General features: G+C 34.0%; 1 protein-coding gene across 1 annotated transcript in view; it reads left to right on the forward strand.

The window, feature by feature from the left end:
* LOC144443733 (endophilin-A3-like) overlaps positions 1–25,946 on the forward strand; it is a 33,720-nt gene extending 7,774 nt beyond the window's left edge. Inside the window, exons 2-10 of the mRNA XM_078133274.1 lie at positions 3,921–3,989; positions 6,220–6,292; positions 7,124–7,267; positions 8,765–8,898; positions 9,843–9,909; positions 19,771–19,871; positions 20,530–20,633; positions 21,165–21,280; positions 21,823–25,946. Coding sequence (XP_077989400.1) covers positions 3,921–3,989; positions 6,220–6,292; positions 7,124–7,267; positions 8,765–8,898; positions 9,843–9,909; positions 19,771–19,871; positions 20,530–20,633; positions 21,165–21,280; positions 21,823–22,019 — 1,005 coding nt within the window. The 3' untranslated portion in view covers positions 22,020–25,946. The remainder of the gene's footprint in view (positions 1–3,920; positions 3,990–6,219; positions 6,293–7,123; positions 7,268–8,764; positions 8,899–9,842; positions 9,910–19,770; positions 19,872–20,529; positions 20,634–21,164; positions 21,281–21,822) is intronic.
* The last annotated feature ends 218 nt before the right edge of the window (positions 25,947–26,164 follow it).

Below are 26,164 nucleotides of genomic sequence, written 5' to 3' on the forward strand. Positions count from 1 at the left end.
ATATAACTATACAATAGCGCTCACCTTTATCAGGAATATCTATTCTAAAATCATCACTTACATTTTAGCTGTCAATCATCAGATGTGAGGTCAAAGGTCATTAGGTCATCACCTTAATCAAAACTGACTTTTAAGAAAGATCCTGGCAGGAAGCTATTCTATAATTATCAACTAATGTGTGGGAGTGTGGGATTATCAGGGTGATTTTGAGTTCAACAGTGAGAAAAATTGAAATGAATTATATATATATATTTGGCTGGCATTATTGGTGATGAAATTTATAGTCTCGGTTTGTATGGTTGTAGAAATCTGTGGCCCGATTCCAAACATCACAGTCTCTTTATCAATGATGAACACGCAAAGAATAGGACAATGAAAAACCAGCCAAATAAGAATGACTAAGGTGTATTGCATTGGTCTCATAGTAGGTGACATACATAGAGGGCAATTCTACTATGATGATAGCCAGTGCATTGTTTATCCAGACAATGGTGTTGGGCTTTGGATCCCCTGTATGACTAGAAGAGCCGACAAACATTTCATAAGTACATTTACTTGAAATGGAGTCTGGTTTACACAGGGATCAGTGTCACGATATGATGTCAACCTGTATGATTTGGTTCTTGTGTACGACTAGAGGGGCCTTAGCACATTTAGAAACACAGTTAATAATATGAGGCTGGTTTTCACTTTGAGTCTCAAAATATTGTGTGTCAACCACAGTGGTTTCAAATTCTGTACCCGTGTATGACTGGAGGGTCTAGGTACATTTAGAAGTACTGTTACTTGACTGGTTGACACAGACAGAAATGATGATATTGTCAAACAAAATCACTTGTGTAGCAAGAGGGGCCTACATGTAGATATACTGACGGATGTAGAAACACAGTAAATAATTGAATGCAAGGCTGGTTGACACAGAATCACATTGTCAGGCTGTATTGTCGACAAGAGTGATTTTGATCGTTTGTATGACTTGAAGGGCCTAGATGCATTCCATGTACACTTGAGGTCTTAAGATAATATTGTCAACCAGAATCGTTTGGCTGACTTGTGACCAGAGGGTCCAACATACATTTAGGCACTTGATTACATACATTGGGGGCTACATGTAGTTGATACGTGGAAGTCTAAATCTGTGTGTTATATGATAACTGTTATTTCAGTTACATGAATATATTACTTTCATTTGTATTTAAGTACAATGCTTGTAATTCTGGTTTATTACAGCTGTCAATGCTCTATTTCATAAATATTATTTAGTGGAACAGTATTGAATAAATGATATTTTAGTAATAAAAATTGACTATAAATTATAATGGAAGTATAACATTAATCGGGATTACATTTTTTGATAAATTGTAAAAAAAATCTGATGAACAAATCACAAAATACATATTAATCTATTGCAATTTTTGACAAATGGTGGAATTTAATCTGGGAAATTAAAGTATTGAGTGTTGAAAGAATGATGTTATATTTCATAGAACAGTGTAAGGTTAAAGGTGATATAATAAATCATAGTGCTTAGTGTGTGGGCATTAATATGATATGATTATTACAGTTAGGAAAACGTAACAATTATTCAGTGTTTTGTTGAATACTACACATACATGGATATAATCTGCTATGAATGCACTTTGATCAACATGTGTGTCATATGATGACTATATTTTACATAACATTTTATGTTTGCTGGACTGATTTAGGCATGATGGAATGTATAAAAATGTTATATAATGGCTATTTATTGTGTTTCTTGTACTGTTGAAATTATTGAAAGCTTTAAATATAGCTAACACAGTGATAATTAGTCTATTACATGTAGATATATGTTGGGGTACCCTATCAAGCCACCTGTAAGAGGAGTGGCCAATGGGGCACCACAACACAACTTATTATACAGTCTCATTTATCATATGTATGTATGTATGTATGTATGTATGTATGTATGTATGTATGTATGTATGTATGTATGTATGTATGTATGTATGTATGTATGTATGTATGTGTGTGTGTGTGTGTGTGTATGTGTGTATGTGTGTGTATGTGTGTGTGTGTGTGTGTGTGTGTATGTATGTATGTACATGTAATTTACTCTTTACTACAAATGTATAAAGTTTATTCTGACGTTAAAATGATTGATTTCCTTACAAACAGAAACTTATTGCGTTCCCTGGTATTTACCTGGGTTCCTCTCCCAAATGTAAAGTTACTGCATGCATGGAAATCTATGAAAGACCAAATTTTATCCTTTGCTTTTTTTGCTGCTAGTAGACTTTACCTCCTCCGCCTAAAAAAATAATTGTTTGGTTCCGGTTACCCGACCCCACCTAGCTTTTCACTTCTGACCCGGCTAAGCTTTTTTTTTAAGCATTCGAGAAAAAATAATCAATAAAATCACAAAAATTGTGAAGTCTCACGAGAAATAGTGGATGTAGAAACTGACATCAACTTAAAAAGACAAAATAAAACTGTTCTTCCAATCTGTAATGGCTGTACACCTGGGAGGAAGAAATAAACAATACAGAGACCATTTGGAAAACCGGAAAACCTGAACTAGACACTCACACAGAAAAAAAAGAAATAAAATAAAAAATCTACTTACCCCACCTGTGACCTATTCTAAAATTGAGTTTAATCAGAACCACACAATTTTTTATCAGGCCTCATCAAAAATAACTATTAAACATACTGCTTGTTGGTGTAAGCATTTCCATTATGTTGTGTAATTAACAGTAACAGCTTCTCCTGTTAACAAATTACAAATAACGCTAGCTTTAAGAATACTTCTTGTTGTCTTTGACATAATCACCCTTGCCATATGATTCAGTCTCATGAATCGTAAATGTACTCAAGCCTGTGCAATAAAACTGCAGTGGCTGCCAGACAGTTTTAGAGACTGCTTTCACAAGACTATCCAATTGATTAAAACACAGTGTTTGAAATTGACTATCTATTTCCAATGCTGAAATTAGGATGGAATTGAAATCTAATAAGACAGTGTTGAAATTAAAAAGTCATTATTGGTTATTATTCTACTTAGTCATAATTGCCTGTCAAAGTAAAGTGTGTGATTAGTGTGATGACTAGTGAGTGTGAATGAAATAGCCATGTCAAAGTAACCATAGAAACAACCTGTTTCTTTCCTGATACAGATAGCTTTTACTAATGTCTCAAATCAGAATGACATAGAGAATAGTTTCAGATTAAGAATGAACATGATAAGAAGGTATGGCATGGACTGACATGAGATGGTTGCATGGGTGGAGTGGGGTGGGGGTGGGGGTGGGGATGGGGTGTGGGGATGGGGATAAGTTACAGACAGACTGGGAAGTGTCTAATCAGAATGGCATAGAGAATAGTCTAAGAATGAACATAATAAGAAAATATAGCATTGACTGATATGAGACAGGGATATGTGAGTGGGAAGGTTGGATGGGGACAAGTTACAGACTGGGAAGTGTCTCAAATCAGGATGACTTGGAGAATAATAGCAGAATAAACATAACACGAAAATATGGCATGAAGTGACATGAGAAGGGGAAATTTTCACCAAAGACTTATTTTTGCTTATTTCACTGGCCAACTAAAATCTCAAAAATAAGCAGCAACTAAAATGCTTTCTTGCAAATGAACACAATGTACATGTACATGTGCCAGTTTGGTAATGAGTGAAAATTACTCTTTGAGAACTAGCTGAAAAAGTTGGGAAAACACAAAATTTTCTAGTACTAGTAGCAAAATTATCTAGGTTTACAGTATCTTCTCTGTTAACCTCACTGTACAAAACAGTTGTAATATTGAACTGTTAGGTCATATACTAAATGAAATTTAAAAAATCCGTTGTCATTTGCAGACTATTTGTATACATACTTTCTCTGACAAAAGTATGGTATTACTTTTATCTGTTTATATAGTACATGAGTGAGAAGATAGGAGGTGCTGAACATACCAAGCTGGATGAAGACTTTCTTGAACTGGAAAGGGTGAGTTTACATTTATCCACAAAGTGATCTTTTACACAGAAAAGAAAACAACCAAATACTATAAACACCACTTATATTATTTCCTTTTAAGTTTATAAACAGGAGTCCGTTTTGATTAATTTCTTCTGAAACTTCTCCAAGGAGTGTTTACATTTTAATTAATGGAAGATATAGTAAAGCCAGCAGTTTTGAGAGTGAAATAAAGTTCAAATGTGTTGTGAAATATCACGCAATGCAGGGTTGGATCTCTGCCAACTTTGTCGTCCATAAATATTATGGGGAAACAGAATGAATAGTTTATAGCATCTGTCTTACAATAGATGTGAATCTGAAGATGTACAAAGGAAGAATTGGAGAGTTTCAAACAGGAAATTGATTTTTTTTTTTATTATTAGACTTCCAAGCTCCAGACAGAATGAAGGAGTTTAATCGTGGTTCTATTTCAATAATTACATATTCAAAGATACATTTAAGATGTAACCTGCCTATTTGATCCAATCCAGTATAATTTGTAAAATGAATAAAATAACTTGATACTATGAACTGCGTAAATAACATTTGAGTAATTCATTTTCAATTCATATTCCGTCGACACTGAGTTTCCATATGGTGACCGTGAACTTGGTTGATATTACAGAACTTGTCCCATGGCACCTCCTGTCAATCATTTGTATTGAATTGAGTTCACCTTTCCTTGAATGTCATGATTGTTTTGACCCACTTTGATGACATTATTTGTCATTCACCTGGTGTGTTCCTTCAGTTCTGTTATCAAAGTGTATTCAATTTGTTTTCTTTTTATACTTATTTGGACCTGAATTTCAAATCCACTTAGGTATTTGTAACTCAAAGCTGATATTCAAGTATGCAACACATGAATTACCAACCATAGATTAATTTTCATTTGATGATATTCAAATGCTATTCTCTATAAATTGAACTTTTGTGAACCTGAACTTAAAGGGCTATGTTTCAATCCCAGGTCATCGCATAGTGTAATCATGTTATGGATTACATGGCATCATTCTTATGTTCTTGGCCAACCTTTTCTGTATCTCTTTCAAACAACTGTATTTATGTCTCTATTTTAATCCTAATCTAGAGTAAGCCTTTAAAAGGCAAAGAGACATTAATTTGTAAATCAAAACAAATTTCTACTCGACTTTCTACTTATTTGAACCTAAACGTACAATGTAAAAGCTACTGAAGTACCCCTAAAGATGTCTTTATTTTTTCTGAATACTATCTGGTACTTACATTATTGTGATAATTAAGGTAAAATGTGGATGATTACAATTGAGTTGATGTTAGTGTATCAAAAAGGATGTCCGTTTCAGTACAGTTTTCAAAACAGTAGTTAGACTCTTAGAGGCCATAGTGTTGGGTTATCATGTGACATTTGACACGATCACATTTCATCATTGTCAAATGTCATGTGATTAGAGATCAAATCAACCGTACATGTAGAGAGATTTTTCAAAATACATTATTTCAATGTTGAACCTAATATTGATACTATGGTAACCATATATTTTGAAATCTCAGAAAATAATTTGGAATTTATCATAGTATAGTCCAAAATCTTTTATGTCAAGAAAAAAGTAGAAATGTTATGAAAAATAAGATATTTACAATAATACTTGATTATAGTCATTAGTATTCAGTGATATGATGTAGGTGAGTTTAAATAAAGTCACATACAACTGTACTGTATGAAGACTATTGTAAACCTGGATATTTTTTCGAAAAACTTATTTCACTTATTTTGCTCGAAAACAAAGACACAACTAGTGACTAAACTGCCATCATGTACATTAACGCAACATACCAATCATTAGGCCTGAGATCTAACTTGAAAACTCTAAAATTGCAAAATTTTCTAGTAGCAGAAATTTGTAGATTTACAGTAATTTTGTAAAAACCATGAACAACATTTCTAACTTAACAAGAAAATTAGAATTGTAATAAACAGGAACAGGAAGTGTGAAAATTCTGATATGAATAACACCTCTTTAAGCCTTGCAAATACATATTCATGCTGTCTTACAAATAAGCCATTTTCAGTTTGTCCCATGAGTTATTAGTATCGAAGCAATCACACAGTCAATAGTATTGATTTATTTTCAGGTCAAGTAATGTTGTGGAAATAATAATTATCCTTTATTTCTTTAAAAATATAATGCCTTATTAATTATAGTATATTTCTTCTTCTTCTTCTTCTTCTTTTTAGAAAACAGATGTGACAAAAACAGCAGTTGAAGACATAATAAATAAAACCACTGAATATCTACAACCTAATCCAGGTGCTTACTTCCCATTATACCCTATACTGCTTTATTAGTACTTGTAAGGAGAGAAAAAAAAATGTAGTGATCATGTCTACAGAGTTTAAATTTAGCAGTGGACTATATTGAGTCCAGTAACCGTCCACAGTCCGGTGACCACTGAATTTTGATTTTTCAACACCTCCCCTCCCCCATTCAATGCCACAGGACCAATTATTGGTTTCAAAGTGCAATCATTAGATAAAGTATAAAGTATTATTGGTTTATGGTCACAATGTAAACATTAATTGATGATATGTGTACAATAATTATATTCATCAAATTTTATATTGCAGTGACAACCAGTTTTTAGTTAAACGATTTCAGAGGTACATGTACTACAAAACATGCATGAAGACAAAAATGATGGACAAACTGCAGATGAAATGATGACTCTAGTAATGATTGACTGAATCTAATAAACTAAATAAATAAATTGACTGAATTCTAATAATAACTGATGAAATGGTGAAGCTAATAATAATTGCCCATTTAAATCTTATTGTTGAACACTAAATCTAAAACAGGTGGTCCACACAGTCCACTTACAAAAAAAGTAAATTCAAACCATATGTCTTCTGTGTGCCCATCTGTCTGTATACATGATATCTCATATGATCTTATAGAAATTTGGTACACATATTTGATCCTGTAACCACAAAAACTGATTAGTGTTAGGGGTAAAATCCATATGTGCTAATTAGCATAATTAGCATATTTAATGTTATTGTGTCCATCAAATACATAAAATACAGTTTTGTGTGACTTTGTCTGTACAGATTAGAATGAATTTATTTCTTTGACTCACAGCATCAAGAGCCAAAGTAGCAGCCCAACATACATACTCTAAGATGAGAGGTCAGGCAAAGAACTCAAGATATCCCCAAGTTGAAAGTGTTCTTGGTGATTGTTTCCTTAAGTATGGAAAAGAGCTAGGGGATGATTCAGATTTTGGTAAGTGATAGCTAAGATACAACCCATAGCACCAAAGTAAAGTGTTTTCTGTATGTACCCCAATTGTTTATAGCATCCATATCAAGTGTAAAAGTATGCTGTTTCATTTGCTAATTGACAACATTAGAAAGGCCACATGCTGGGCTTGTAAACCAGTATAATTTTACACTTGATATGTATGAATGCTATAAACAAGTGTAGCACATATAGAAAGTGTTGTACGTCAATGTTACTCATTGTAATATCAATGCTATAAATGAGTGTAGCACATACAGAAAGTGCTTTACTTCAGTGTTACTTATTGTAATATGAATGCTATACACAACGTCACAAGTGTAGCACATACAGGAAGTGCTTTACTTCAGTGTTACTCATTGTAATATGAATGCTATACACAATGTCACAAGTGTAGCACATAGAGAAAGTGCTTTACTTCAGTGTTACTTATTGTAATGTGAATGCTATACACAACGTCACAAGTGTAGCACATACAGGAAGTGCTTTACTTCAGTGTTACTGGTTGTATAATGCCTTGATTTAATTTTAGACAGCAATTTGTATATAGATCAAAATGTACTGGAAACTATGCCAGGTTTACCATATCATATCCCTTTCATGTAACTGGGGTACCCAAATCATATCATATCCCTTTCATGTAACTGGGGTACCCAAATCATATCATATCCCTTTATGTAACTGGGTACCCAAATCATATCATATCTCTTTATGTAACTGGGTACCCAAATCATATCATATCCCGTTATGTAACTAGGTACCCAGATCATATCATATCCCTTTATGTAACTGGGGTACCCAAATCATATCATATCCCGTTATGTAACCGGGGTACCCAAATCATATCGTATCCCTTTATGTAACCGGGGTACCCAAATCATATCATATCCCTTTATGTAACTGGGTACCCAAATCATATCATATCCCGTTATGTAACAGGGGTACCCAAACCATATCGTATCCCTTTATGTAACTGGGGTACCCAAATCATATCATATCCCTTTATGTAACTGGGTACCCAAATCATATCATATCCCGTTATGTAACCGGGGTACCCAAACCATATCGTATCCCTTTATGTAACCGGGGTACCCAAATCATATCATATCCCTTTATGTAACTGGGTACCCAAATCATATCATATCCCTTTATGTAACTGGGTACCCAAATCATATCATATCCCTTTATGTAACTAGGTACCCAAATCATATCATATCCCTTTATGTAACTGGGTACCCAAATCATATCATATCCCTTTATGTAACTGGATACCCAAATCATATATCCCTTTATGTAACCGGGTACCCAAACCATATTAATTATGCCTTTATGTAACCAGGTTTACCCAAATCCTGGCAAAAACATTAAAGTGTAAGATAACAATAAACCATTGATGGAATCACAGGGCTTATGTCCAACCAAAATCAGAGTAAGACCAATGAATGAGGAGTATATTTGAATCAATAATATATTTATGTACAGGTGCTGCTTTATTGGATTCTGGTGAGACTATGAAGCAACTGTCAGAAGTTAAAGATTCCATGGATTACAATATCAAGCAAAATTTCCTTGATCCCATGGAACACCTCAAAACAAAAGAAATTAAAGAAATTTTGGTAAGTACATTTAATAATAGTCAGTTGGATTTGACAGATATAGTAGTCATGTTATAGCAAACTAGTTGGAAGATTTCAGGTGTGTCATAGGCCTTTATAGACAAAGAATAGTGGGTTCCCACCTGTCATTTTTATAAAACGACCAAAATATTCTTTTGTCAATCAAATATATATGTAACAGCTCTATCAATAATTACTGTGGAAAACATATGAATGGCTCATAATTAAAGTAATGTTTGTTGATACACAGCCAAGTTACTTTTTTCATGTCTGTGTTTCAGCGAAGGGGTGGGGGAGGTTCGGGAGGTGGGGATGTGGGTGGTGGGAGAATGTTTCATAGTTTTGTTGCATGTATGTTATTTTGTAATTATGTACTATTCATTGTGAAATGTACAGCCTCGGGAGGGTAGACTGTAAGATACATAATGTCACTCTGCCCTCCGTGGCCTACCACTGTAAGGGGTTGACTGATGTATGAGTGCACCCTGGCATGGTGTATCTTGCAGACTAAGGGGAAGGGAGGGGAGGGGAGGGGTGCATGCATATTTTAAGTGACATGTATGAAGAGTTGATGAAAACAGGGAATATCAATATTATTTGAGGTGAAATGGTGAATGAATAATATAATATAAAATCATGTCATTTACCCTTACTTACCACCTGAGGGATGAGGTTGCTATAAATGGCTAGATTTGACCTGATGAAGACCTCCTGTGTGAGGTTGAAACATTGGTAATGAAATAATAAAGACATGATGAAGACCTCCTGTGTGAGGTTGAAACATTGGAAATTAAATAATAAAGACATGATGAAGACCTCCTGTGTGAGGTTGAAAACATTGGTAATGAAATAAATACTTTAATTGTAGACAATCGGATTTATTCTTATATCAAACTTGAATAGTATGTACTAGAATCATTGTTTGTATTCATTGCATATTACAGCACCATAGAAAGAAGGTTGAATCAAGACGTCTAGATTATGACTGTAAGAAGAGGAAACAAACCAAGGGTATGTTGCTAATCAATCCACTTATTGCCTTGACTATATTGTGTATGCCATTTTTTGTAGCATATATATATACCTATTGATGCATGGAAGAAAAAACTGGTAGTGAAGTTGATTTTTTCCCATTTAGGTCTAAAGTGATTTCATTCATATGTAGGAATAAGCTGTAGATTTCTGTGACCGTATTGTTAATGGACCCTAAAGTAGTCACTCTTTCTGTAGATGTATAACTAATTTCCAAACAATAATATTGATGTCAAGTCTGTGTGCTGCAGTGTCAATCAAAATTTTGTGATGCCAGACTGCATGAGAAATAACAGAAATGCTTTCAGTGTTTTCAAGCAATTGTAATTTTGTTGTTATAATTATGAAATAATATGATGCTCCTTTGCAGCAGTTATTAATTTTCTGTTAAATTTCTTGACAACTAGCTGGTGATGGGTAAAATTTTTCATCTACTAACATTCAAATTGAATCATTAAAACGCCAAGACTTTCAGAAAATTGCACATAATACGTCGTGATGTTTGGGACAGTGTGTGAAAACTGACTATGATACATGTACATGATTCTTCTACTTCTCTTTTTTTCCATGACAACCACTTACACCATTCACCATATTGTAAACAATAAAAAGGACCTACTACTACTACTACTACTACTTCAGCTGCTGGTAATTAAAAAATCAAATTTTCATCAGCCCAAACATTCATTTCACACTCTGTAGTGAGTTGTGGGTGATTCACGTGGTATCAGTAATTGCATGGTTTAACATTGACTAACTAGATTTAATTATAGCAAGCCAGTTATGCATGTGGTTAAGGGAGCTGTTATCATTGTCCTGTATTGCTGTCTTCAACCCATATATATCCCATAGTGTTCTCCCTGAGTTAGTAACAGGGGTCTTAGGCCCTCATGTAATTTCAAAGTTCCTGTTTGATCGTGTGTGAAAATACTTTCCGAGTACTCAAATGTATCAAAATTTGAAAACTGTGATAGGGCTGAAGGATTAATAAATTTAGTTTATAAGCACCAAACTACCACATTGAGTAGGAATTATATTCACTCCACTCAAATATTAAAGTGGAAAATAAATAGACTTCAGTCATCATATGAAATAAACGTATTTAAAGAGAATAACAAATAAAAAAATAAAAATATTAGGGAGAACATTGTACCCTATAGAGTAACAGCTAGGTAAAGTTGCTAACTAGATGTCAGCTGTTTGTAGCGATAGTTAGAGAATCCAAATACTTGCATAATGACGATGAGGGAGAAAGTAGATGAAGGTTTTAATGACAAAAATATAGAAGGTTGAAGTCAGCCAGGGGGATTTGCTGAAAGGAAGTGATTGGGTTGAGAGATTAATCTGGAAAACTAGTGGTAAGGGTTGAGATAGAGGAATCCAAGGATATAACTTTGTAGTGAGACAAGACAAGAAACGAAAATGAGAGAGAGAGAGAGAGAGAGAGAGAGAGAGAGAGAGAGAGAGAGAGAGAGAGAGAGAGAGAGAGAGAGAGAGAGAGAGAGAGAGAGAGAGAGAGAGAGAGAGAGAGAGAGAGAGAGAGAGAGAGAGAGAGAGAGAGAGAGAGAGAGAGAGAGAGACAGAGACAGAGAGACAGAGAGACAGAGAGAGACAGAGAGAGAGACAGAGGCAGACAGACAGACAGCTACAGACAGACAGACAGCTACAGACAGAGACAGGGCCATAGACTCATCGAGAGGAAGAACATTTTTTTAATGATGAATTCCTTCTTTTGAAATCTTATGAAGTATTCACTGAATTAAAAAACTCAGCAATATCTCATTTCAATAGATTATAAAATAACTTATATAAAATAGGAAGCTAAATGAGTATCTGACTAAATTCTGAAGGGAAAAAAGATGCACCATAGAGACATTCCCTAGTTTGGCTATGTGATTATAATCAGGACTCTCCACAAATAGTTTAAGTCCATGCTTACCATAGAAAAGATTTCAAAACAAAGCTGTTAGACTCATCTTGTAGATATGTGTTATAGTAAATCCAAGCTTAGTTATGACATACACTTTGTAACATGGTCATTGTAGAGAAGACAGTGCTGTGTGTTTACATTACTACAGTGCAGCAACTGAACATACCTTGTATAGATATGCTCAATATTTTCCAAAATTTGATATAAACTTGGTCTGCTCAAGGTATGTTATTTTCTGATAGTTTTCACCATTTCACAACACAATTGGAGTAACAGCAATAGTTATCACACCTCTTTAATTATGCATTTTTCAGTACTGAGAAAAATGCTTCGGAATGATTTCTCTGTATCTGCAATATTGATAGACTCCAGTTCATCTTTGGATAGTGTTGGATGTTTCACATTAAAATCTGGTTTCCTCTCAAATACTTCTGTCTATGGCATCATTTGTTGTCGTAGGATAGGTGAACTATACCAATAGATTCTTCCATGGCATGGCCGTCCAGTCATATTCTATCTGAAAAATCTTTTCATAAAAAACTTGGCATGTGTTTGATTGCTGATGATACAAAGAATCATTACTGCTAATTGCCCGAAATTAACTTATTCTCAAAGTTTGTAACTCAATCTAAGACTTTCTTATGCTTAGCATTTTTTAAGGGTAATACTAATGATATGACTTTTTTTTCCTTTGTAAGTATTAACTAGATGATATCACCTGGCTATTCAAACCGGTAACAGTTCTCCTACAACTACCCAAAACAAGACTGTGCCCCCTCAACATACTACTTCCACAATTACTGTCAATTAGTGGTGTCCCAAACACTCCTATTAATTCTGACTTGTTTTCTTTCTTTCCATGACATTTATCTCTCAACTTGTACACAGGAGGTAATTTACAACTTTGTGATCCTACACAACATCTACATCTACAAGTCTCAGGGCTCAGGATAAAACAGTTTTAACAGTACAACAAACATTCAAAAAAAATGAATGAAACATACAAAATATTATGATAAAAAAGTGTGGATATAACAGTTTTACCAGTGCAAGAAACATAAAGAATAAGTGAAACGTATAAAATATTGCTATGAAATAAAGTTTGGTTGTCACTTGTTTAGATCTGCTTACACAGATTGCGCTTGTGAGACTTGTAAGTTGTAGATCATAACATTGGTTGAAGACTTGTCAGAAATATTAATGGTGACATAATGAGTTTAAGTTGTATATTTAGTCACAGTCAATTGGGCTTTAAAAGTGTTTCAGTGTTATTTTGGTATTGTATGGAACATCTTTGAACTGGAAGCTCAGGTTGTTTGTTTTTGAGGCAGAAAGGATTGTATTAGAGCAAAATATAAATTTTTTACAAATAAGATGTTGCAAATAAATAAGTGTGTGTGTGTATGTGTGTGTGTGTGTGTGTGTGTGTGTGTGTGTGTGTGTGTGTGCGTGTGTGCATGTGTGTGTGTGTGCATACAATGTAAGTGTATACATGCATGAATGTCTGTGTGTAAGAAAGAACTTGTTTGTGAGACCAAATATAGACGATGTGAATACAATACCAAAATAAGCTGGTATGCTGATGTGAACTCAACACATTTTATTGTGTCTTGTATCTAAATATACCAAATGTAGTCAACTTTCTAAACAAAGTGCATGTACGTACAGTAAATATCTGGGTATAGATATATGATGATATTGGTATTGAACCTAGGCACGCATATTGCTTGTAGTCGGCTTGCAGGCTGCTATTGGCACTTTAGATGATACACTTGTTGTATGGAGACATGGAAGATAAGTCTGCTTGGGATAGCCCTAGTAGCATGTTTTATCTGAACATTGGTTAATGGTTGTCACAAACTATCATTTGGGGATAGCATGGAATCCAGTTGTGTGGCAATTATTGACTCTTGCCTTTCCACCACCACGCCTTGCATTTCACTAGCAGCCATTTATTCAAACCTAAAATTAGATAGTGATTTCCTGTAGCAATTGAATATGGTAATTATGTGTACATTGAATAGCTTATTCCTCTGAGTTGTCTAGTGACACTACTGACGCAAAATTAAAAACTTAGTGCCTTCTTTCTGGTTGAACATTCATATAATTTTAAATGGCCACTAGTGAAATGCCAGGCATGGCAAGCGAAAAGGTGAGAAGAAAAAATCCCCACATGGCAGGATTCTAAGCTAAGGGATCGATTACATCAACAAATTGGGAATGTCACCCAAACATGTGATTTCATATTGATTATGGACAAACATCATTGAAATGTGAATAATTCAATGTGTTACTTAGATGGTGGCTATATAAATGTTATATAATGGTGATTTTAAAGCTGCTATCTTTAGAACACTACATTCTATGGCATTAAAGGTTGTTCACATCTGTGATTCTTTAGTGATATTGTATTCAGTGTCATCCATTGCTAGGGTTCACTTAAAGTTCAGGAAATCATATGTTTGAGTGAGCTCCTAAAGCTGATCAATTATTACTGTGGTGAGATTATGTTTGACAAGCTAAGACAGAAACAAATCAAAACTGTGTGACATGCTGACATTATTCCGTTAATGGATGTTGATATGATTACATTCAAGTATAGAGGCTATTCGTGACTTCCAATCTCTTCTCATGATTTCTTGTTGAGCAAGATGGGGTGGAGAAAGATCTTGAGTTTCAAAGCCATGGATAGCCTGGAGACTACATTCAAAGTAGAATGGGAATTCAGACATTGGTCTGCAAGATGTGTTGGGGTGTCCTCATACTTACTAACTTAGTCTAGTTTAGTTAGAGACCATGTTAGCCTCCAGACACCTCATACTTTGGTCATCATGAAGGAGGAAATAGTGAGGGTGGAACATTACAACTGATAGAATATATCCTACAGTTTATGAAGACCCATGCAGTATTTTATTTGTGTGTACATTTTCATTGCCTAGTTTTGTTGACTTCTAATGGCCATACTGGCATACACAAGCAGCCCATTTATATGTATGTAACCTATCACATGTCAGAAAGCAACTAAAACAGGGTGTGTTTGCCAGAACAGTACTGTACATAACATAACATGGGTAATTTGGTCAGTTAAGATTAGTTTTACTCACTAGATATGAGCACTTTTATTGCTGAACAGAGCAGGCTTGTGATTTAAGAGAGGGTTTTGTGTAAGTCCATTGCTTTTGAAACTTCCCTCAATAACAATCATGCTGTGTTCAGCAGTAAAAGTACAAGTAAAAGTTGTTATCTATCAAGTAACCTATTAAAAATTGCAAAATGAGCAACTTTGACTCTAAATGTATATGTTACATGTAGTCTTCTGGTGAACACTGTCGGTTTTAGCTGTCACAGTTTTGTTTTGTGACTTTTGGAGTATGTTGAAAACTGAGAGTACCACAGTCATAATTGTCAGCTATCATTGATTTGTTGTGGTCATCCTGGCATGTATTATACATTCCATAAAAGTGGCATTGAGGTGATTGTAGTTGTGCGGTAATCTAGAAGCAATGCACATGGCTTGCACATGGTATTTAGAGTAGCAGCACAGGGTATAATTTGGTTTTGTTTTCTTTTAATTATACAGCTGCATAATGTAACTTTTTAAAAAATATTTCTTTGACAAATTAAATAAATTGTCATGTTATTGTACTTGTGTTGAGTTATCATAAATACATGGCATAACAACTTAAACAAGTTGTTCAAAAAAATAACAAATAATTATACAGATCAAGTGATACTAGTCTTATTGATTTATCCATATACCAAAATATTCATCAATATTCAAGTTGATGATGATTCAAGGTCCCACCATGCACATTGTACAGTATTTTGTTGATGTGTTATATGGGGGTGGGGGGGGTAAATGTTAGCTTTGATAGGAAACCCAAGTAAAAATGTGTGAGGACTTTGGGTAGCCTTTACTCACATACCACTCTGAGCAAAGTCATTATAGTATAGTTACTTGATTATTATTATTAGCAGAAGCTCTTGTTTTTCTGAAGTTCAAGTACAATACCATGTCAAATTATTTAAATGTAATACACATGTTTCAAAATTTTGATGTACATGTAATCAAATAATACAGCAAAGATTAAATGTAAGTGCACCTACCAAGTGTACCCTTATACAAAACTGTACATACAAGAAAGTGGAAAGAATGTCTGTATGTATGAAATTATCCTTGCACAGTTTCAGTTTGAAAAGTGAGATATCAGCTTTGAGAAGTTGATTCCAGTCTTATTGGTGATGTAATGTTCATGCTTTATCTTTGGTGACTTACAGTTACACAAATTTTGAAACATGTCAAAAGATAACAATTTGTAAACGGCTACATTTATCCATGCTTGGTAGTTTTATGAACAGACTAAGAGTTGAGATGGTGTAGTTTTGTTTGTAACACTTGACTTGAAATTTATGTTTGTGGTGTTAAGAAGTAGAAGTACTGTGACAAGTATTAGTCTAGAGTCAAGACTTGTAGTGGATTTGGACTATTACCCACAACAACAACACCTAGAATGCTGCTAATTGGTCAAACTGAAAAGTAGATTACAATTTCAAATAGCAACAGCTCAACCTACACTAAGATGCATCACAGACAAGGAAGTTTGTGGATACGTCCAAATCCATCATGAAAACTATCCCTTTGTTAGGGACTTATTTAAATCCTGATAGGAATTCGTGCCTGTTTTCTGACTGATACTTCTGATCATTAAAACATAAAAGCATTATTCTAGGTGTAACTGTAGGTAATACCCCAAGTTAACTACAATCCTAGACTGTTGACTAGTATAGATTATTGTACTTTGCATCTGTTATTAACCAACAATTGATTGTTTTCTCTTTTCTTTTCACATGCTGTGTGACTTCTTATTCTTCTTCACTTCAACTCTAAAAGCAGGAGGTAAATCTGTCAACTCTGTTATGATATCTACAAGTCTTCTCACTCAGTGTCACCGATATTGACTTTAGATCGTCTAAAAATTGATGATATTGCAAAGTTTTCAGTATTAATTAGTAGTGTTGGAAGATATAGCCTGGAATCCATGTGAATGAGGTTCTGAATTTGTTATTTTCCCCCATCATCATCAAATTCAAAATTTCCATATTCCTGGATTCTAGGCTAGGGAAGATATTTGTAATAAACTAGGTAAAATAATACTTCAGGTACACTGATGAAAGATGTATGGTTTAGTAAAACTGTAAATGAAATCGGGAATTCATACTAGGAAGAAAATTATTGATTCAGAAAAGGTGCTATACAACATAATTAAGGTCCTGTTTACATCAAGATGTTTCAAATGAATATGATAAGTATGTTTCAGATGATATGCAAAAATCAGTCTTTTAATGTTCTTTTTGTGTAAATGGCTGAATATGTATGAAAATGACAAAGTTATGTGTACATACAAATACATGTATGTCACAGTAGGTCACAAGTGGTCAATTTTGTTTTCATATCTATCCATTTAATTTGTTTACATGGATTTGTTTTCTAAATGAAAATGCATAGTTTTGAAAACGATTCACTTGTGGTGGTGGTTCAAATCCACCTGTTTCAATGTTCATTTACATAATTTTATTCAAATGGTACATACTTCTATGAACACTATAGAATTATTGTATTTCAATTTGATAACACCTCTATCTAAACAAGGCCTAAATTCATTGTTGTATGGCATTGAATACTTGTAGATACATCAGTGTTTACAATAAGTTAATAAATTTGGTGTATAAATGGTGTTGATGTCTGTAACTTAGATCTTGTTTCTGTTCGTCTCTATGTCTATCTCAGCTTTTGTTCTGTCTCGTGCAGTCTGCAGTTGTTATGTTCACTGTGTAATGTCAGGTTACTGTCTTGTCATGTAAATCCAATAAAAAGTTATGACATGTAATAAGATGTAGAGTATAAAGGATGGCTATGGCTTTGGAGCAATCTATTTGAGATTCAGGGGGTTTGGAACAATCTATTTCAGATTCAGGGTATGAAGCATATATTAGTGTTTCCTCTTCAATATTCAACTCACATGTATGTTTGTCATACTTGGATTGCAACAAATACAATGACATCAGAGGGGCTTTTCATATATATATAACATTCATTGCTATATTATAGTATCTTATTGGTAGGGTTTTATCTAGCTACTATACAACCATCCATGATTCAGGGAGGGTGGGATCTAATTCAGTAGAGTACTGTTGAAAGCATTTGATGAAATGATGAAAAATGGAAGAATTTGAGAGTTGTGTTGATAGCCTACTGACCCTATACAGTACTTTAGTGGAGTGTGTATTACATATGGAGTGAATCAACTGCATCCAGGCAATACATGTATATAGTTGCATGGGTAGCCTTGCATTCATCTCCTAATGAAAATTATCATCATGTCAAGTACAAACTAAGTAAAGTTGTCAGACAAACATCCTTTCCTTATACTATACAGTTGTAGTATGTGTTAATCTATGTATAGGGATACCAATAGCTCTGTAACATTAGTACTATTACAAGGGCCAGCAATGACCCGACCAGCTACCAAATTTTTCGTTATCTCAGAAATGCAATAGATTATTGAAAACTAGGGCATGACCCTTTGCCCTGTATATGCTGATAATCTGAGCGATTTCAGTCACCAAAGTTCCATTTATTGCTCTAGTTGCTTATTTCAAGCCTCAAGCATAAGTTATTCTAAAATGCAGTGTGAAATCAAATATTGGGTGTTAGCATAAATGACATACAAATCTATGCAGATATAAACATAGTCTCTCTGTAAAAGATGTGATGTTATTGTCCATTGTCATGTTGGCATTAATTTGCTATGATATAATGTTGTGTATGTGTTCAGTGTCATAAACTAAGATATTATACCTCAAAAGTTGTCCTGCTTTTGTCAAAACTATCTCAAATTATCAAATAAACTCAGAAAGTGAAAGTGGGGTGACGTTTTAATTCAGTTCAATCATGAGAATCATCTTGGCATTCTTTTCTCTCTTTTTCCCCCGAGAATGGAGTGATAATCACAGATAGTTTGTAAGTTGACAAAAACCAGAATGACGACGTGTCTATATTATCTATCTTAACATTCATTGAAGCAAATATTATCTAGTTAATTGCATGATGCATGTACATAGATAGATAGATCACTGTATGTATATGACATCTATAATACAGGTATAGATAGATGTCTTCATGTGCACAGTACGTTACATGTTCTGAAGGTGAAGGCAGCTAAGTGTGCATACTATATTTGATATATATGCCAGTATATTGTCTTTGGTGAATACTGACATGAAATTTAGGGAAGTACTACCAAAATTAAGAGAGTATAGAGTTTCAATAAGACAGCACAATGTGGCGTTATTATGATTTTGTATACATAAATATAATACAGACATTGATAGTGTGCATGCATATAAATTGATACATTTTATCTGATTGAACACAAGAAAACATCACTGTGAAATGAGAGACTAGGAAGATTGAAACACAAAACTTTAGTTGAATGTGTTCACAGTGAGACAAACTATCATTTTGTATGCATGCACACAATCAGTGTCTGTAATATGTTTGTGTAATTCGTAACAAAATCAACAAAACAGTATTGGCACATTGAAACTCTAAACTCTTTTAATTTTTCTAGTAAGTATTATTAAACATATACTGTGATATTTCTAATATAGCATGTACCATATATTCTACCCTTCAGCCTTCAGAAAGCAAAAATGTACTGTGGTTTATGTTGTGAGTGTAGAGATTTAGATGGTAAAATATCATGCATGTTATGTAATTTATGTTGTGATTGCAGAGACTAAAAGGGTAAACTATTATGATGATGTATATGGTAGCAGTCTGTTTAGATGTAGTTTTAGTTTAGAACCATTGCAACTAGAATAAATCTCATTTTATTTAACATTCTCAGGGTCAAACATTACTGAAGAAGAAATCCAACAAGCAGCTGATAAATTTGATGAGTCTAAAGAATTAGCTTTTACTGGTATGGTCAATCTGTTGGACAGTGATGTAAGTCTGTCTTTTATTAGAACTGACCAGATGGTAGATAGACATTTTATCACAGTATCTATACATATATTGATATGCTTGAATGATTCATGACATGATGTCATTCAATAGAGCCTTATTAGAGGATCTCCTACCTGCAGTAGCATTTTACCACATGCGAGAGGGTCAAAATAAAACAAGAAGGTTAACTTTTTCAAATACACACCAGGCCTGTAGTTTAGTGTGAAAGGTCCAATTATTAGTCTACTTATGTGACCACTCACTACCCACAGTGAGTGCATTATGTAAGTGGAAGGAACTGGATTTTTCAGGCTAACCTGTAGTTATGTATGTGTAGTGTTGGGAGTGGAGGTCATGGTGTCAACCAAGGGGTAATAATCACTATTTGTATGACACACCTTAGAAGGTGGTAAAATTCCACTTCAGATCCTGAGAATCTAGAATCTAGGGTCAGTCAAGGTCAACTTAATCGTAAATTGTAACATCACAAATATACCTATCAACAACCACCACCATGACATCTACCTTGACAGTAAACACCAAGAATGGAAAAGCGTTTAGCAGAAGATGTGATGTTTACAAATCACAAGACATTGTTTGTTTTCTTCTGGTTGCTAATGCACAAAATCTCTAAGTCTTACTTTCACTTTGATTTCAGGTTGAACAAGTGTGTCAATTGTTAACCTTTACTGAAGCACAAATTGAGTTCCACAAACAGTCCACCGAAATTTTACAGAACTTGGCTGATCAACTTCAAGACAGGTGAAACTTCAACTTGTGTATACTGATATTAATACAGTAAAAACCCCAGTACAGATATACTTTTCCTGCCAGTAAAAAAAGACCCAAAATTTCACAATTCATTGTTCAGTCTTACCAAATACTGTTTCACCAGTCAAGAATATTATACACATAATCATGTTAAATAAGCACAAAAAATGTTACTACCAAACCAGAAACAATAGAGTTTCGATTAAGCAGCATGACAATTTTTACATCTCCCACAGATTTGTGTTGTTGTTAGGAATTACACAATTAAAGTACAGGCACTTATAACATGCATACACATGAAATGTTACAGTTTATCTACACATGTACTAACTGTACAGTCACTCTGGTTTGGTAGTAGTGTAGTACATCCTGGGAAGTGTGCAGTCAAATATAGAGTCAACAAGATCAGGTTGTTCAAAAAGTGAAAAAACCAAATATATGTGGTATTGTCTTGTGTTGCTTGCTAGACAGTAATAAATAGTTGTAGCATTCTATGAACATTTTCACTTATTTCTTCCTTAGAATAAGTGAAGCTAATAGTCGTCCAAAGAGGGAACGCAAAACAGTAAAAGCTACTGAGACTGTGTATGATAATTTTGATAATGCAGACAGTGGATATACTACCACCCCTTCACCAGGTTAGTTTTAATACTTACTGATATGGTCTTTAAGTAGACTCAAAAGATTGATTTGTTCATTGTTGGCACTCCAGTGAACCATAAACTAAAGTTTATATAACGTGTGATTAAAGGGGAATGCCGTGACTCCAGTATATAGATGAATTGTCATAAACTTTCGTATCAAGTGTAAAAGTATACTGTTTCAATTGGTTAATTTACAAGCCAAGCATGTGACCTTTCTAATGTGGTCAATTAGCAAATGAAACGGTATACTTTTACGCTTGATATGGATGCTATAAACGATTGTGGTACATACAGAAAATGCTTTACTTTCGTGTTCTGGGTTGCACTTGATATGGATGCTATAAATGATTGTGGTATATACAGAAAATGCTTTACTTTGGTGTTCTAGGTTGTACTTGATATGGATGCTATAAACAGTTGTGGTACATACAGAAAACACTTTACTTTGGTGTTCTGAGTTGTACTTTTCACACCTGAATTTTAAGCCTAATCTAAACTAAACCGTTGACTGTATGTCATATTGTTTTGTTTTAAAGGTACTGGTGGTGGGAAGGAGCCAAGTGCCAGAGCCTTGTATGACTTTGAACCTGAAAATGAAGGAGAACTTGCATTCCAGGAAGGTGATATTATAACTCTTACAAGCAGAATTGATGATAACTGGCTGGAAGGAACTGTCCGTGGAAAGAGTGGTTATTTTCCTACAAATTACGTTGACATTATCGTAGATGTCTAAATCACAGTCTTCAGAAACATTTCAAAAAATGGCACAGCATTCTGATGGTGTGCTCTCACACAAATAGATGGTGTTTAAGTTTACAGGAGAATTGTATTTACTGTAATACCAACAATATTATAAGTACTTAAATTGGTTTTGGCACTAAAATTGACACTGTGTTGTGTATTCACAAATAGTGTTGATAGCTAGTTTATAGAAAATGAAAGGTGGATCGAATCATTTTGTAAGATGACATGCTGATATATAATTGTATTGAAATCTTTCAGAGTCATCCATGTCAAACTGATGACACATGATAGCATGAAAATGGAATTATAGGTACTGTACCTCCATCAATTTTCCTTGATTCTTCTATGGAGTGACAGTGTAGGGCTGAAATTATGTCTGCCTCCTGAGAGAACAGAGTCAGCACCCAACTTCTCAAAACTTTGAGTTATCCTTGTCAACTCAAACACCATCCCCTTTGCTCCAGCTTACAATCTGATCACACATATAATATATTTTGTAGAATTTCTAGCTTGCAAATTTTCTGTGTACCTAGTTAGCATCTAGTAGTAAGTAATGTAATTTGAAATAAATATTGTAGATTACTTTGACCTTAGTTATATTTACAGCAGACTTTGTGCTTTCCTGACAATTTACTATCGGTGCAGTTTATGCCACTTCAATTCATGATGTCAAATTTAAATTGTAAACCTTGGAGTACAACTTCTGTGGCATGCTATTTTTTCAGAACTTTATATGTGCTAATGTGTATGTGTGTGTGTGGCAGTCACTGTGTTAGCTGCTTCCCACATGTGCATCTGTGTTGTAGTAAAGGTTGCAATACTGATATCAATACTGTCCTCACAGAATTCCAAGTCAAGATTTTTTAGAATTCAGGTGCCTACACTTCAACCCTTTTCTACAGGGTGTATGTACAAACTACAGTGTATCTATGTGATATATTGCCCTAAAAGTGTAGTATTCCCAGTGTATATTTTGTCATTACTTGTGCACGCAATATTGCAAAAGACAGACACTGTCTTGTTTTGGTTCGCACCCACATGACACCAGTGCAATAAGAACACATTATGAGTCCACTTTCAGTGTTCAAATGTCACCTATACTGAGACCCTCTCCCCCTTCACACACTTGAGATGACCCCACACAATAATCCATATGACCTATACCCTGACCTGCATACTAACCCACTCCCTTCCCCTATGTTTATTGATTTGTAATACAATGTATGTATCTAATCTGTCACATTACATACACAGTTATGATGCGCCCTCTACAGTTAAAACCAGAATATAGTGACTGAAGACAGACATTGTGTTGAATTATAGGACCACTTCACATAGTATACTCTCACTATGGTAGTGGGTTGTCTTCTACTGAAACGTCCTCATATATCAGATCTTTGTTCCAGCAGTGTTCACTCACATGTCCTGATAATTCAGTATTGTCAATATACATACAACATTACAGCATAGAATACTTAGGTCATACAGATTCTATTTTAGTAGATAAATAGATGTGATATAGTTTATGTAAGAAAAACAAAGTGATAAATATACCAGTACATAAAATATATTAAGTAAAGGTGTTTGTTATACTTCTCTGCAATAACAATAATTGCTGTTTTTTTGTGTTTCCCTGGCATTATTGTCAACTATTTAGCAAGGACTGCAGTTTTTGGTGTAACATTCATTTCTTAATACCAGATACTAATATACACATAATACTGCAACTTGCCAGCAAATTTGATCATTCCATTGCCTAGAGGATACATGTTACAATATTAAGTTTTGTAATTTTCTAAACTTTTAACTCGGCTTATTTTCAACACTTTTTGAGTCTGATGTTTTCCATATATAATATCACAATATTCTTGTATAAGTTTACACATTTAAGCAGAATATGTAAAACAATGTTAAATCGAAATGTCTTTTATTTGAACTTGAGAAAAAATCTGAATACAACCTTTGTAGTATATGCATGTTCTTTGACATGAAATAATTGGTTTATTTTTAGTTCTACATGTTTATGGTGTCAAGTTTTAAGAACTTACTGGCTTTCTTATTACACTTTCCATCAGAGGAGAATATTACGGATTACCTGAATTAAGCCACAATACAAATATGATGGTTAACTTTGATGGTACAGATATGAGACATAATGTGTGGGTCATTCTTTAATGATTTCTGTATTTAAAATATTTTGTCCAAATCAATTGATAAATCTGTTTGCAAAACCAAAATTCCATGCCATTTTGACAGAAGGTGTGTAGTTGGTATGTGGGGACAGATGACATTGTCATGTACAGCTGGACTCACAATATACACATGCAAATACATAAACCCCATTTTGTGATAGTGTAAAGGTTGAGATGTTGAGTTTCAGCTCTTTCATTGGCTTGATTTAGCATAAGATGTTACAACTATTTTGAACCGTAGAACTGTTGGTGGTGGTGAAATGTAAATAAATAAATTTTGGAGTATTATGATTTAAATATATAAACTTTGAAGGAGAAAACAAAACAAGTAGAGAATACTAGTAATCCTTAGTAGAAGAATATACTTATTATTTTAAATGGTTGCTTGGCCCCATCTATCCTAAACTTTTTATTGTATGAATAGTTTTATAATATTATGTTTTATTTTTTTTTCACATTAAGAGCACCACTAGCTGCCTTTATAGTATCTACATAAATGTGTTCAAAATCTCTAGCCAAGTCAAATTGGTGGAAATATTCAACTAAATAACTTTTCATAACTGTTCTAAGTTTGAAATAAAATTCACTTGCCTACATTGTGGTGTTTCTACAGGTCAGAGGAATGGATTGTTAAGATAGGATCATAGTTAGTTTATTTTGAAAAAAGAAATCTGTGGTGAGCCTACAAAGTCTAAGTTGGGTTAAAGGGGAACACTACTGATTTTCAAACAGTGACTCCTTGGTAACAATTTGGGCGAAGTGCAAGGTAGAGATTAAGTCAATAAAACAGAACATTTCAGCTTCATATTATTTCTTTATAATCTTAGATAACAAAAATGAAACAAACTTATCAAATCACTGTAAGATGTGTTTATTTCCCACAGTGGCATACTCCTTTAAGGGTACATCAATCTTTGGAGTCGGAAAATGAACTCTGAACACCATGAGGTGTGTGATATGGCATCTCTACATGTAATTATATCAGGATAGTTGAGATATTGAAGACAGACACTTTTAGTTCAAAGCAGATAGTTCAAAATTATTTGAAGGAGCCGGTTTCCTTTTGTCCAAAAATTTAATTATAATATATGTATGAGTAAACAATATATAACCATTATAGGTGGTCATAATATTTAAATAAAAACTTCAGTCAAAAAGAGGTGTGCTTTTACACCAGTCTAATGCACCTAGTGAGTTATCTGGGTTTTCACTTGTTTATTTTAGTAATTCAAGGAAGTTTTAAAACTTTCGGATTTAATGTTGTCGCTTAACTAATAATGTCAGTTTGAATGAATTAATGACTTGTACAATTAATGTGTACGTGTATTTTGGTTCGTAGTTTGGGAAAGTGCAACAAAAAGAGAGAGTTTACCACTTTACTTGATTCGTATATTTGCTTATGGCTTTGTCACGAGTTGGACAAGTTGAGATGATGTTGTCAAGTGACGTATATATTTGTATAGATTTGGAAGTTTCACTTAATGCATTGTGTCTGCTGCCCTCTTTAGCCCAGCTTATGAAAGTACACTCAGTGAAGCGATCACTGTATGCTGCCCACATCAACTTAGTTGTGAGAGTGTTTGATTTTAAGTTTGTTTCTGTGCATTACAAATTTTCTAGGCATGCATGATGATAACATTTTGTAGCTTACTTTCTCAGTTTGATGTAACTGCAGTATACCTGTGTGCATCATATTTGATTTGTATACAATAAAGAAAGCAAGTCAGGCATATAGATTTTGTGTGTTCTTCAAACTTGGACCTCAAATACTTATATGTTGAGGTGTAATGGTGTGATTTAATAGTATCTACAAATAGAGAGAAACTTGTGCTGTTCTAACAAAGCTATAGCATTAAGCTTTGTAAACACCACAGTTGAGTTGCTGATCTCGCATATCTATTTTGCCCCACCCACTTCAACTGTATTTATTTCTTGCCGCTGA

This window comes from Glandiceps talaboti, chromosome 12 (assembly GCF_964340395.1).
Source record: "Glandiceps talaboti chromosome 12, keGlaTala1.1, whole genome shotgun sequence".
NCBI classification, from domain to species: Eukaryota; Metazoa; Hemichordata; class Enteropneusta; family Spengelidae; genus Glandiceps; species Glandiceps talaboti.